The sequence below is a fragment of the Nomia melanderi genome, chromosome 2 (assembly GCF_051020985.1).
Source record: "Nomia melanderi isolate GNS246 chromosome 2, iyNomMela1, whole genome shotgun sequence".
Taxonomy (NCBI): Eukaryota; Metazoa; Arthropoda; class Insecta; order Hymenoptera; family Halictidae; genus Nomia; species Nomia melanderi.
The window spans coordinates 11275307-11289594 of NC_135000.1; the positions used below are offsets into that span (position 1 = coordinate 11275307).

A 14288-nucleotide genomic window follows, 5' to 3' on the forward strand; every position below is an offset into this window, starting at 1 on the left:
AAAATTAATACGTTCACAAAGGGAAGTATATAGAAGTATGTCATCAGAGAAATAAAATGAACAAACTTCTCTTCTGTTATCCATTACAATTATCAGAGTTTATAACGAAGGCAATGCTTCTATTAAAATTAACAATACATTAATTAACTCAGAATCGATTCCAGTTTCTACATTATATTTATTACAATACATTAATTAAATCAGAATCAATTCCAGTTTCTAAATTATATTTATTACAATACATTGAATTAATTTTAGATTAATTTTCTATTTATTGGCTACAATTTTGCTAAAACAGAGGTGAAATGAATAAAAATGCACGTTACGATCGTTAAATATCACTTTTCAGTTTAAGCATTAGAATATAGGAAAACATGAATTGTAAAAAAGATGTATAAAGAACGTGCATAAAAATTTATTTCATTTGTCAACACATTGGTTAATACTAAGGTATTATCCCCTTCCATCTAACGAGTTTGGGTCGTACATCTTTCCAAAACGCTCAACATATTGTTCTTTCACTTGTGTGATATGTTCTTCAGGCAACAGGGGTTAACCGTAATTTACATGTCATTTATCCTTCTTATTACTTTAATTTTAATTCGAATATGAAGTTATCGCTGGTCACAAAAACATAAAAATGAAATAGATGAACAAAGAACAAAACTGGTGCAATGTTATAGATTATAGAAAATATAATGAAAAGCCATAGTGGTGCAATCAAAGATTTAACACCGGTATAATTTTGATACTAGTATTAGGCCTGGAGGTTAAAACCGAAATAATATTACTATCGATATAAGGTCAAGAAGGTAATACCAAAACCGATATAATACCGAAAGTCGAATGAAATACCGGTATTTCCCAATTCTTCTAAAATATGCATTGCAATGAAGACTAAGAGTACATTTACGTGTTCTTAGTCTTATAGAAATTTGTCACTACATTTGTTATATAGTTGAGCAACAAAACAACTGAGAAGTGAATATATACTATCATTTCTTTGATATCATTGCCACTCTTATTCGTAATTGCTTGCAAGGCCGTTTTTGGCGGAATCATAGCTACTTGCAGGAACATATTCTTCACCAATAAAAGAATTTTTGTAACTTTTTAATGTATTGATTATCTAACGCATAGCATTTTATTTACTTAACACTAAAATAAGCAGCATTGAAAATAGCTATTTCTATTTCTACTAGTATCGTCAATTTGACAGGTATTTAAAGAGAGTCTCTTTATTTGTCAGTATCTCTCATTTCTTTTGAGTAGATATAATTAATTAACAAAAACAACTTTCACTTACGAAAATTGTTAAGATTTTATATTGATTTTTTCACTTTTAGAATCAAACTGTTTAGAATATTTGTTGCAAATAAATTTCGTTTTGTCAACTACCGGTAACAAATTCAAATTGATATCGAAGTTTACCGTCGACGTACCTTATTTTGTATATAAAGTCATGATTGGCCCATTTGTCACGGGTCAATTGTTCCTGCAATTTCCGACCTGTCCTATATGCACTTGGCCAATTTTTGTTCATAATTGTAATAAACTGTGAAATTAATGAACGCGTTATACTGACGGATTTTGGTGTATTTAAATATCCCATATACAGAACTTTGAAATAAGAGTAGAGTGAAATGTAGACGTTCCTTTATTTTGACAAAAATCAACATAAATTCAGACAAAACCGCCTTCATAGTTTTTTGTAATTTAAAGTAAGAATAACATGCCAGATCAGTTTCAGCAATACGGAAGGTACTCATCAAACTTAACGCATTGTTGACCAACAATTACGCAGAAGCTATCCCACGTCACCGGTTATTACTCCGCAATTAAATATGAAAGTTGAAGCAATCTAAATAAACTTCAATATACTTTATTTATACATAATGAATTGAAATAAAACTTTGAACATACCTTTTATATAACTTTGAATATGTTTCTTTTGCAACATTCTATATTGTCCTGCGTTTCAAAAGTTGAAATGGCTAATGCAAGTGCAAACACGAATTAACTCGTGATCGGTCAAAAATCTATTAATAAATGACAGAAAAGGAGTCATCCGTAAATTAAAAACATTTTTACACTCAAAGAATGAAGAATTACATATATGAATGGATACAAAAAGTTGTGTAGTGGTATCTTTTAAACCAAAACTAGGTAAATCTTTAGTTGTGTTCTTTTTGCCAATTTCAGTGCCTGTGAAATATGTTGTTAAGGACGTCATTCTGAACAACGTTTCCCTATACGTATAACAACGGTTTTAGTTCTCGAGATATTCCAAACAATGTATTTGAAAAGAGGGAGATATAGTAATTATAAATAGAAACAATAATCTCTCATATGACCTTGACCTTAACACATATTGTTAATATTATTGTTATGAGCATTTTAAATTTGTTGGGCATTGACTATTGGTTCAAAATTTATGAAACATTAAAGTTTCGCATCACGCCAAAATTTGTTGCCATCACCTTTATTTATTCAAGTTGTTTCTTAAAATATATATCCACGAGTTTCATTTAGATATAGAGATTGCTATTAGTGGGGTTTACTTTTTTCGGATGAAAGTGCGGGGGCCTTTCCTATCAGATTGGAGAGATTTTTGGCAATTACGAAGCGATAGCGTGGGCGCGAGAGAGGCGGGGCACCACCTCACCCCAGGAAAACCAACCCTAGCAACGCCAATCTTTATTATCTGAATGAAACTGTTTTGTATATATTATACGAAGTAACCAATAAATTAAGTACGATAAACCAATATACCGTACGATACATATTTTTGTGTATAACTGGAAAAGAAATTGGCTATTGTATGTATTTATTTTTATGGACGAGGAAGAGACACATTACTGTACCTCATAAAAAAATTAGGCACACCATTAACGTCATCTTTGAGTAGAGTTACAATGAATCGGCAATCTGATTCTTGTCTGGTTGTTTCCTGATATTAATTTTTTATAGCTCAGGCTTAAATTCTTTGCTTAACTCTTAACTTTAATCTTTTACACTCTAGAGACGTACATATTTCAATCGCCAATTGATTTGGCACAGCAAAATTGTAAAGTCCGATATTTAATATTACACATTATATAATGCATTAATATGTGAAATATTGAAATAAAATAGTTTTGTTTCTCAATTTATGTTCCATTCTTCTCAAGTTAGTTTCGAAAAATGTCATTTGTATCTCATTATAAAATGTTGAATATTTTCACTGAAACTTCTACACTTCTTTAGTACAAAGTATTCTCACAACGAAGAAATTGTTATTAAATTACTTTTTAAACTTCCAATGCTATGAATACTGTGAAAAATGTTGTGTAAAAACTGTGATGGCTCTATTTTTTTGATCCGGGGTTACATATATTTACCCAATTCATTGAGCAACGTAATGAGAATATACATATGTATATTATAGATTAAATTGTTAAGTTTCCTTTATGAGTTGTTTGCATTAATTTCACTCGAGAAACATTAGATTTTCGTTTGTAAACTAAATATTTATCAGTTGATTTGCCTACATCCATTACCAATTATATTTAAAATAATTTTATTTCACGTGTGGATTATTTTTTAATAAGTTTGGATATTTCCTACTGTGCAAAACCTGCACGTACTTACACGGTTTGTAAAAAGATACATAAAACAAAAATAGAGTCACGTTTCAAACAGAAACCAGAATTTATTGTACAACAAATTTTCCCACTGGTGTTTTACCATCAGGAATTTACTGATTTCGTTTATCTTGTCAAATATGTAAAATTATTTACGTAAACATTCAAATATACTCGTTGAAAGATCAATAAAATCTTTCAGGCCTGTATTGCTACCTGATAAGCGAACGTAAATTAATAAATGTAAATAAACCGTAAATAACATGGAAAGCGTTACAAAGCAGCGAGAATATAAAGAAACAATATCAAAATATATAAAAGGTACCAAAAACTTGAATATAAGCTAATATTTTATTTAAAAAATCAATACAATTCATAAGCAAAATATAACCGAAATTTCCGTGGCACGGAATGTGTTAAAATACAATATTGTATTAAATATTTCACTATATTATATTACCTTTTTCTAATAAGTATTACATTTTCTTCTGTTTATAAAACATTAAGTATTGATAAAAATCCATTCATTTTTTAATTTTACTGATTATTAGGTACACAAGAAAACACATTTGACGAATCTCGTAGAACAAAAGAAACAGAACATAGTTTTCAAAACAGGACCATACAGTGTTACGTTTATGTAAATAAAACATGCGAATTTCGCCGCTAATATATGGCATGCCAGCGTAACATATAAGTGCAGCGATTTACACTTTTTTTAACGAATATAGCAGAATATAAATTATATGAGGTATAGATAAAAATATAAGTAAATAGAAAGAATTTAATGCTTCATGCATCTTTCCCCATACTTGTCAAATCTGCGGAATAATCTATTCAGTTGAAAGATCTAAAATCGAATACCATTCAAAAATTTTCGAAATAAATAATTTCTACTGTAGGGCTACTAAAATAAAAACTAAGTCCGTAGTCAGGTTAAATATATTTATTACGCGATGTGGCTCTAACGAGGAACGGCGACTAACTAACTTTTCCTCAACGCTTTTCTAAGAAGGAATCCTTTTCAGACGAGGGCGTACGTGACCCAGGTCCTGGTGGTCCCCTCGGTCATAAATTAGTCAATGGGCCTGGTCTATCTCTCAGGCCCCCAAGTATTGACGCGAAAAAGGGCGAACCGTCTACACTACAAACCTCAGACAATTACGAAACAGCATAAAGTACTTTTTAAAATCACATTTAATTGTGGATGTTCCTTTAAGATTTTTTAAAATTTCTTAGTTTTAACTCGTTAGTCAATCTGTTACAAAAAATTGACCATACAACAAATATTTCAAAAAAGGAGTTTTTGTTCTGATATTACTGTCAATAGAAACTATATAATAAATAGATTAACCTTCAATAAAAAGTATATAATAAATAGTTTAAAACTATATATAATAATAAAGAATTTCACTCATAAGTATAATAATGTAAATTCAGTCATATGTATAATAATATAAACACTTTTACGATAATAATACTCACATGTTATATTTTCAACTAGTTTTACGTTTCTTGGAAATGTAAATTTTAACTCATTTTTAAATACATATAATTTATTTATATTAGGTGCGTAAATGTTTACACACGCAGCTTCTTAATTCATTTCCTTCTTCATATTGTGTTCCTTCATCAAATCGATCCTTCTCGATGGATTTTCTCTGTTCGTTTATCACTGTTCCTTCTCTTAAGGCCCCCATACATACTGAAAAATGCGACGATGCATCGGTACAAGCGATGGGTTTGAGTCTTTTTCACTTTTTATTCGAGTGCAACATGTATTATGAAACCTTGACGGGCACAGATCCATCACTCGTAGCGATGCCTGCATCGTTGCAAGTTTCAGCGTGTATGGAGGCCTTTACAGAAGATCGCAGCCCTTCTAGCAATCAAGGCAGTTTCCGTTGCCCGCGGGCAGAGCTGCGAACATTCGTTTCAGCAAAGTGGGGGAAACCTAATACTCCTTTTTTACCCTTTCTTCTATGATTTATTTCTTAGCTACAATCGATACGACTATCTTGGTATTAACCGTTTGAGTACCAGAGGTTTTCTAAAAAACACAGTCGAAAAAAGCCGAACGGCGCAACAGCGCTTTCTAAATGAAATGCGAAAAGATACAAGCGGCGCGATAGCGCTACTTTTATTCTATGCTGAGAAAAGCCAAACAGCGCGACAGTGATTATCTTAATCTATGTTAATACTATTATATACATATACTAATTTATAATAGGTAACAACGAAATACAAAATGTATTACTTGGATTACGTACATACAAAAAATGTAGCGATGCGAGGTACATGTGTCTGAAAAGTTCAGCGCGTTTCGTCAGATTGCGAGTGCGCCGTCAGTTGTCCGTATCGTTCAAATGCGCTAGGTTTTCTCGACGTGAAATCTGATGAACGCGAAAGCGGCACATAGGATTCAAATGATTAATAATTTACTATTAAAAGAAGGCGAATTCTAGATTTCTTCTATATTTACGTTTTCTGCAAAGCAGGGTAATTAATGTAAGAAAATTATATTTAATTTGAGCTCACAAGAGCTGCGTGGCATTTATGTTTGTTAAATTCTGCTTGAAGTTTTCACCACGAGTTTGACACGATATTATAAGGCAAGGGGTTACAATAGACGAGCACTACTATATACCACAAAGTAGAGCACGCATATAGGCATTGTTGACTGTGAAGGTGTGACATGTTATCCGTCGATTTACTTCTGCTCGGACGAGCCAAAATGTTTGGTTTCTTCTCGTATTTTAAAATGTCTGTACAATTGAATAATACAATCAAACAAAAGTAATATAATGAACAAATATTCGTAAACATATTACAAAAAAAAATTATACTAATTTCTGTTTAGAGAAACAGAGTGTTACTGGCTTTTCAATTCAATTTGAATAAAACTAACAAAATTATGTAGTTACTGATCAAATTTTACTTAAGCGCACAACAATCTCAATTAGTTAGTGTAAGGAAGATAATTTAAACATACATTTAACCTTTGCACTTTTATGTTTTCATACTAAACGTAATATTTTTTCTACTTTCAGGTTTGTTTGACAGCAACATTGAACTATGCAGTATCTATAGAGGAAGCAGAATTACTAGGGTTGAGTCGCCAAATATTCAAGTTTGGACTTTCAATTAGTATATTACTCTAATTTCTACTTTCAAGTATAAGCATTCTGATGGCTAGATTTTTTATTGAATATGGAATAAAATGTAATGCTTAAATAAAAATTTTAAAACACATTATTACGAGAAACTGCAGATGCCATTATATATTTTAAAATTTTTTATTCTGTAGTTTTTATTTTTTATTTTATGCTTCGGTTTTGAATATTGAAATGCTTAAGATTGCAATCGATTGAACAAAATCGACAACTAAAAGAGGTCAATATATAGACAAATAAAGAAACAGTGTAATTTTAATACTGTGAAATACTATTAATATATCATCTTAAAAAATTACATTTAAGATGAATTAGTATTTAATAATTTTAGATAATATACAATAATATATTGAAACTCATTTTCATAACGTGTTGAGTAACTCGTGTGTAAATAAGTGTAAGTTATGTTTTATGGTCGAAAAAGTAAAATATAAAACTATATATGTATATATATTCAAGGTTTAAAAACGTAGTTCTGAAAGTTTACAGTGTTGTACGTTGTTTGAAAGCTATGCACAAAAAGTATCATCGTTAATAACACTAAACGTACCAGCACTTTTTCAATACTTATTCCCATCATAATTCGTTATAAAATAAAGGTAAACAAGTTAGACGATCAATTTTTCTTATTACAAACAGAAACAGAATGAAAGGCAAAAATTGAAAGACCAATTAATCAGGCAATATAGGAATTGATATAAAATTAAATAAATGAAAGAAAACGTAGAATTTTAAATCAAATTTTGAAACCGGTCATTTGACCGGTCGCGGTACGTTTAGTGTTAAGAATTAATAGTCCTATAATTTTTCTTCTTTATAAACACTCTATCCTTTTATTACGAAACGATCTAATTATCAACTGAAACGAGATATAAATATAGTAAAATACTTTACTTCCTTGGGAACCGGTGCAACAGATCGAAGCAAGCACATAACCATGATATATTTTATTAATGCAAGTAACAATAACAACGATAAATAGCAATAACGACAACAAGTAACAATAACAACGATAAATAGCAATAACGACAACAAGTAACAATAACAACAACGAACAACGTTAACACGATAAGTAACAATAACAAAAGATTACAAGAACGCGTAGGCAAACTGGTCACAGCAGTGCGAATCGTCAGGGAAAACTGGTCGCTAGGGATCTGGATGCTTACTTAACTTTTCCTGCACGATCCAAGGAACGATAAGGAGAGTCATATTCCCGAGTCGTGCAGTACCTCTTGTTAGGGCTCACGATGAAAGCTGTTGTCACTGTTTCGAGTCCCTCGGAGTGGCTGTGACGAAAGCATTAACCCGGAAACGCTTCCCACGGTTTCTGTTCGCCACGGTTTTTAGATTTATTTGGCATAAATTTTAAGCTATAAAAACCTACGCCTGGCAAAATATAATTAACTTACCAAATTATCAAAGCTCAACTTATAACTTTTTATAAAATCTTTAATTACAAATAAACTTTGCACACAGTTTTATTGGAGGTATTTTCAGCGGTTTTTATTAGGACTTTGTAAAATAATTAACTGCCCTTAAAAATGTAAAATTAAAACAAATAATTATCCTTTCATATGAAAATGGGACAAATAAACGGAAAATCCAACTACAATTTTAAACTTCTTTAATCCCATGACAGCGGGAAAGTTTTATCTTTTATACGCCCAGTTTAAGTAAAAACACTCTTTTAGAAAAAGTACGTATGCTACAAAAAAATGTTTCGGATTAAAGTTGTATGGCTACGAGGGCGTACGTAGCGCTTTTAGTTGAAATGTCCTGTGAAGGTTGAACGTTAACATCCTTAAATGGAATCCCACCTTTTTTGTTACTTACTGTTATAGTTGACATTACATGTTTTTAAAATACACAAATTCTTTTTCGCTTAAATCTTTTTCGGAATATAAGGGTCGAAAAGTGATGCGCCGCTGTCATTAGCATTTTCCAATATACACCGCGGGAAGGATGCTTAGTCGAGCTTTACATCTACGATCTTTTTATTTTTAACATTAATATAAAATCTCAAACAGTACACAATTGTACGTTTCAGTTTCACTATTGAAGAAAATCGATCAAGAAAATTATTAGATGCTGTAGTTTTTGTAGCCAGAGCAACTATTTTTTGTCGTTTTGGAATTTCCATGAGAATAATTTGATTGTCTGGCCACGTGTCTTCTGAGTCACGAAGCCATTGTGGCTTGTAACCCAAAGATTATTATGGATCAAGTCGTGCGGATCAGAACCTCTAGAAAGAGGATCTGGTGGATTAGTATATGATGGCACATGGCGCCATTGAACTTTCTCGAGTAATTGCTGAATCTCGTTCATGCGATTAGCTACAAATGTTTTTAATGAGTGAGCCAATGTATTTATCCAACGCAGGGTAATTATACAGTGAGGCCAGAAGATGATTTTGTTCACTGTGTTCTACTGTGAGAGATTTTATTGTTGCTTGAAAAATCCCAGTTGATAAAACCGCGGTAGACAACTCTAATCGTGTGATATGACTGCTTGAATTATTTGTGGAACGCATGTATATATACATACATATATATATATATATATATATATATATATATATATATATATATATATATATATACTCCATCTGTTGCTTGACTAGCATCACAAAACTCATGCAATTGTAACTGTATGTATTTGTTGCATATGATTCTTTGTGGAATGAATATATTTCTGATATGCACTAAACTGTCCTCAAAATGTTTCCATTCCGAAACCCAATCTTCTGGGAGTGACGCATTCCATTGTAAATATAAATACCAGGGTTTCTGCATAAAAATTTTACTTCTAACTATAATCTCCCAAGTAACCTATAATACCCAAGTAAACCGCGATAAAATGTTTCTTTTCCTTACCTGCGGAATAGGATCATTGTCTCAAACCGTGTATTACCCTAAAGTATCGTGTACTCGATTCCAAAACAAACCTAAAGTCTTCTTCCATTCGCCTGGAAGTATCTTAAAGAGTTTATCATCTGTCTGCTGTATGTATGACTCTAATAAACGCGAATCAGTGGAAAACCATTGGCGTAATTCGAATTCTCCCTTGCGAATTATATTTACTAATTCGTCGCGAATTTTCACTGCCTCGTCGAATGTATCTGCTCCAGTTAAAAGATCATCGACATAAAAATCTAATTTTAATGTCGCGGCTACTCTTGGGAAATATATTTTTTCATCTTCCGCGAGTTGATGCAACGTTTTTATTGCTAAATATTGCGTTGACGCAGTACCATATGTAACGGTATTTAAAACGTAAGTTAAAATTGGTAACGATTTGTTTCCTCGCCAAAGTATCTTATAATATTGATGATCTTCCGCAGCTAATTGCATTTGTCAATTCATTTTGGCTATATCTGCAATAACATCATATTTGTGAATACGAACTCGGCTTAAAATTGAAAATAAATCTTCCTGTATAGTTGGAGCTGTTATAAGGATATTGTAAGTAAAACACCTGATGTTATATTCACAAATGCGTCAAATACTACCCTGATTTTTGTTGTTAAATTGCCCTCCTTTCGAACTACATGATATGGAAAATGGTATCCGTCCGATTTTATAATTATATTATAAAATATAATTTTCTTAAATAGTTACTGTATTGTAAAGCAATCACACGTAAAATTGTTTATTTGCCAAATGTGTACAATTTGAAATATATCGAATTCTATTTGTCAATCGCTGCGTCATCTCTCTTCCAAGTAACAATTCTGTTATCAATATTTTGCGGTCGCTCCTTTAACGACCACTGGTTGATTCCATACTATTGCAACATTGCCCAGCTTTTCCAATACGCGATCGTTCTGACCGCATCAAACTTCGACATCGTTGGTTACCTTCGTTTCAAGACATAGCACATAGTTTCAATTCTCGGTTAGTAACCTCAAACTACAACGTTCTGTTTCAGCAAGAGGCGATTAATAAACCCTGTGTCACATTGATTTCTCTCTACTACAATAGTATTTATTGTAGCATCGATGACACTTCAAGTAAGATTTTCGGTTATAAAGAAACAATAAAAGATCGTAAAATTACAAGTTTTCATTGATACTATTACAGTTTGTTGTATATTTTGTATGCATACCACGTTGGCCCGAAATCGTGAGAAGATTGTCTGGAGTTTAGAAAACTTTGTCTGGTGGATGCTCGTCACGGTCACTTTAAGTGGTGAAAAGTACACTCGTAGTGCTCTACGGGTGTGGGTCTCGATGTTAGGACCTGCACGTCTCAAGAATGGAGCTCTCTTTGTCTTTGAGGTGCGTGGAACATGTCAAAGCATGCACGCACTTTCGAGATAGTTTTTCCCTGGCAAGCGAGCCGCAAGGGTAGCAGCTTCACCGTGCGATAATGTACAGAATGTTTGATTTTATTTTCTTAAGGAACCTTATTATTGTTAGTTGAACTGTTTCCTTCGTGACGCTCACCACCATATTCACAATGCAATTTTTTAGATTACCTGTAACACGTTTACGATGAGCTGAACCATCAGTGGTATATGAACTGTTGCTGCATAAGAGAACCATTTATTTCTTTTTTAATGTATTCTCTAATGATTCTTTCTCTAATGTACTCTCGTCTGAAGTGTAGCAGATCATAACCTTTCCCTTCGATAACATATAGCAGATTCATCTGTTGAATCATGGAATTTCCTTTTTAACATCCCAATGGAAAAGATTTTCAAAGCTGAGCTCAGTCTGGTTTGAAGCATCGAGCGGTATAGATAGATCTAACGAGTGAGAAAATCGGAAAAGTGATTCTTCTCTTGGTAAATAAGTTCTTTTGGTAAATATCATTTTGTGAGTTAGTAATAACAATTAGAAATTTTCAACCCATGTATTTATTCATTTTTTTATTAGAACAATGGTAAGACGTTTAAACACGAATGAATCTCATGACCCAAGTAGTAGTGAAGATGAGCTCCAGATAGACGTTTATACAGATATGTTAGAAAGACTAAATGTAGAAGAAAACGATAGCAGTGATAGTGATATCGTCCAACCAACAAAGCGACGAAGAGATTGCATAGATAGCGATAGCGATGAAAGTGATACGGAAGAAGGCACACCGCTAAATGACAACGTATCGTCAAGTGAAGAGTGGGAAAACGTCACTGTATCAGGCGTTCCTCCAGCAACGATAAATTTTGACTTACATCACGAAATAGCCGGACCACAACTACCAAATAATGTAAAAGAACCCATAGGTTATTTTACATTATAATTTACAGATGAATTAGTAGACAGTATAATGAAAGAAACGAACAATTATGTCAAGGAAGAAATTAGAAAGAAACAACTTTCGCGTTCAATGTTTTCTGATGCTCACCTGGGTCCATATGGAAATCAGCGAAGCTCAATGTTTTCTTTCCAAATGTTTCAATTATCAAGGTTATCTTTATAAATGAAAAGAAGTTTAATTTTATAAGGATGTTTATTGTACGGGACGCGATTACATCCGTTACGTTCAATAAATGACGATGCCACGAATTTGCTGCTTCGATCTTTCATCATCTTTCAACCGGAGACCAATTGAATCTTCTTGAACGTTCTGATTCCTGAAAATTCTGGGCTTTTCTCGACATTTCCGCTTCGAAATTGCCGCTCTTGAGCGTCGATATCGCACGTCGAGGTTGACAACCGTCTTCACCCTTACAGTCATCTTCACACTTGCCTTACAACTTGGATGAACTAAATGGTCTTGCATATTACTAGCATAACCTGCGATGCGAATCACTTTATTTTTGCATCGAATTGCACGATCCTTTATTCGCGATATCTATAATACTGTTTGAATGTCAAAATGTTTAAATATGGCGAAATTATTTTTAACAATCCTTCCATTATATGTATTTATTTCCTGATAAATTATTCCCGTTACAGTTTTTTATTCATTTTTTCTGCTAATAAAATTTACATCTATTTTCCTATGGTATCCGATACCGGTCCATGTTGCAACATCATAGTAATAGTAAATGAAAGATTACTATTTGCAAAAAAGCATGTCCCTACATACGAAGCAAAAATGACAAAGTGTGGTATTTATAGGCGAAAATAAATTTAATTCTGCTGAATCGGACGGTTCTAATTATTATTATCGTGATTTAAGAAGAGAACAGCATTCGCGTCGTCGCCAAATAGAAAGTAGTGTCGTTAGATTATAAGCCGTTAATTGGATGGTGTGGATAAATGTATGTAAATTTTATGAACAGAGAAATTAATAGGAAAATGTATGTAGAAATAACTGATTAGCAAATAAATACTTATCAGTACAGTAATAAAGGTATTCTCTTATAAAAACAGTTATGTTCTATGTTAGCTTGCAAAATTAGCTAATTGGAACATTAGTAAAATAATAAATACTGAACATTATCGAAACCATTAATGATTTAAAACAATGTACCCATTCATGGTGAATGGAACAAATTAAAGCCAGAAGGATTAAATAATCATATAAATCATTACTAAAAAGAATGATTGCTATCACTAAATCTAAGTGATCTTCTACAATATATTAAACATTAAATATCATTCATTAATTTATTTATACCTTAAACTATTTAAATTTGCTATTATTTGGCCTCACTATATTTTATCAATAATTCTATTTTTGTTAATAAAACTCAATAAGTTTAAAAGAATTAACTTCAATTTATTCGTAAATGTTATCAAAGATATTCTGTAAGGATTGTAGGTATAACAAAAAGAATTTAATCAACTTAATATTAAATAAATGAAGATTACATTCTCTCAGAAATGTTCTGTCCTTTGTTCCAGATTATGATATCAGATTTTGATCGATAAACCTTTTATGACGGTCCTGCATATAGCGTATAAAAGAGGTTGGGAGGAACAAAAACTTGAAATGAAATTATCTTAACCTCGCTGCACCTTTTACGTGTTTGTTCCACTGATGAATTAAAACAATCCATTTAATTAAGAAGCGACTATTAGAAAACATTTTTGTAACCAGAACAGTCTTATAGATAAATCACCTTAGACGAATGAATCTGATTGTAAGACGCTATCCCGGTACAATTTATCTTGATTATTTACCACTGGTAGTGGTTTCATTTTACTTATGTCTTAAGTGCAGGTTAAATTAATCACCGTGGTACTTCTTGAGTTAATATTCAACCTTCAACGATAATCACTGTTAAGAGTTTTCAGTTATTTTCGACTTATCGCGGTTCCATTTTGAATATTATAATAAAGGCAATTATCGTGCCATCTCCACAGCTTTTTTTAACGCATTGTATGCCGGCTAAATATCAGCTACTGGAAACGCGAGCGTCGGTGATTATATTGATCTATTTTTAAACATTAATCAAACCCAACTTCGTAACTTACAAAAAAGAATAAGGAATTCGATTTTGTAATTTTACTTTATATATATATTACTATTATTATTGATTAGCAATTAAATGATAGACTAAAAATCCCGCAATTACGCAGTACCTGCGTACAATGTGT

The 14288-nt window shown here is 32.1% G+C and overlaps 1 protein-coding gene and 1 long non-coding RNA gene across 3 annotated transcripts in view; one reads left to right on the forward strand and one right to left on the reverse strand.

Moving 5' to 3' along the window:
- Nucleotides 1-6809, forward strand: part of LOC143174269 (uncharacterized) — a 316575-nt gene extending 309766 nt beyond the window's left edge. For both annotated transcript variants that reach the window (XR_012998079.1, XR_012998078.1), the window contains exon 3: nt 6674-6809. This is a non-coding gene — a long non-coding RNA (uncharacterized LOC143174269). The remainder of the gene's footprint in view (nt 1-6673) is intronic.
- A 2896-nt stretch (nt 6810-9705) lies between these two features.
- Nucleotides 9706-10149, reverse strand: LOC143174272 (uncharacterized). The gene has a single exon (XM_076364981.1). The coding sequence runs from the start codon at nt 10147-10149 to the stop codon at nt 9706-9708; it is 444 nt and encodes a 147-aa protein (XP_076221096.1).
- Between the last annotated feature and the right edge of the window lie 4139 nt (nt 10150-14288).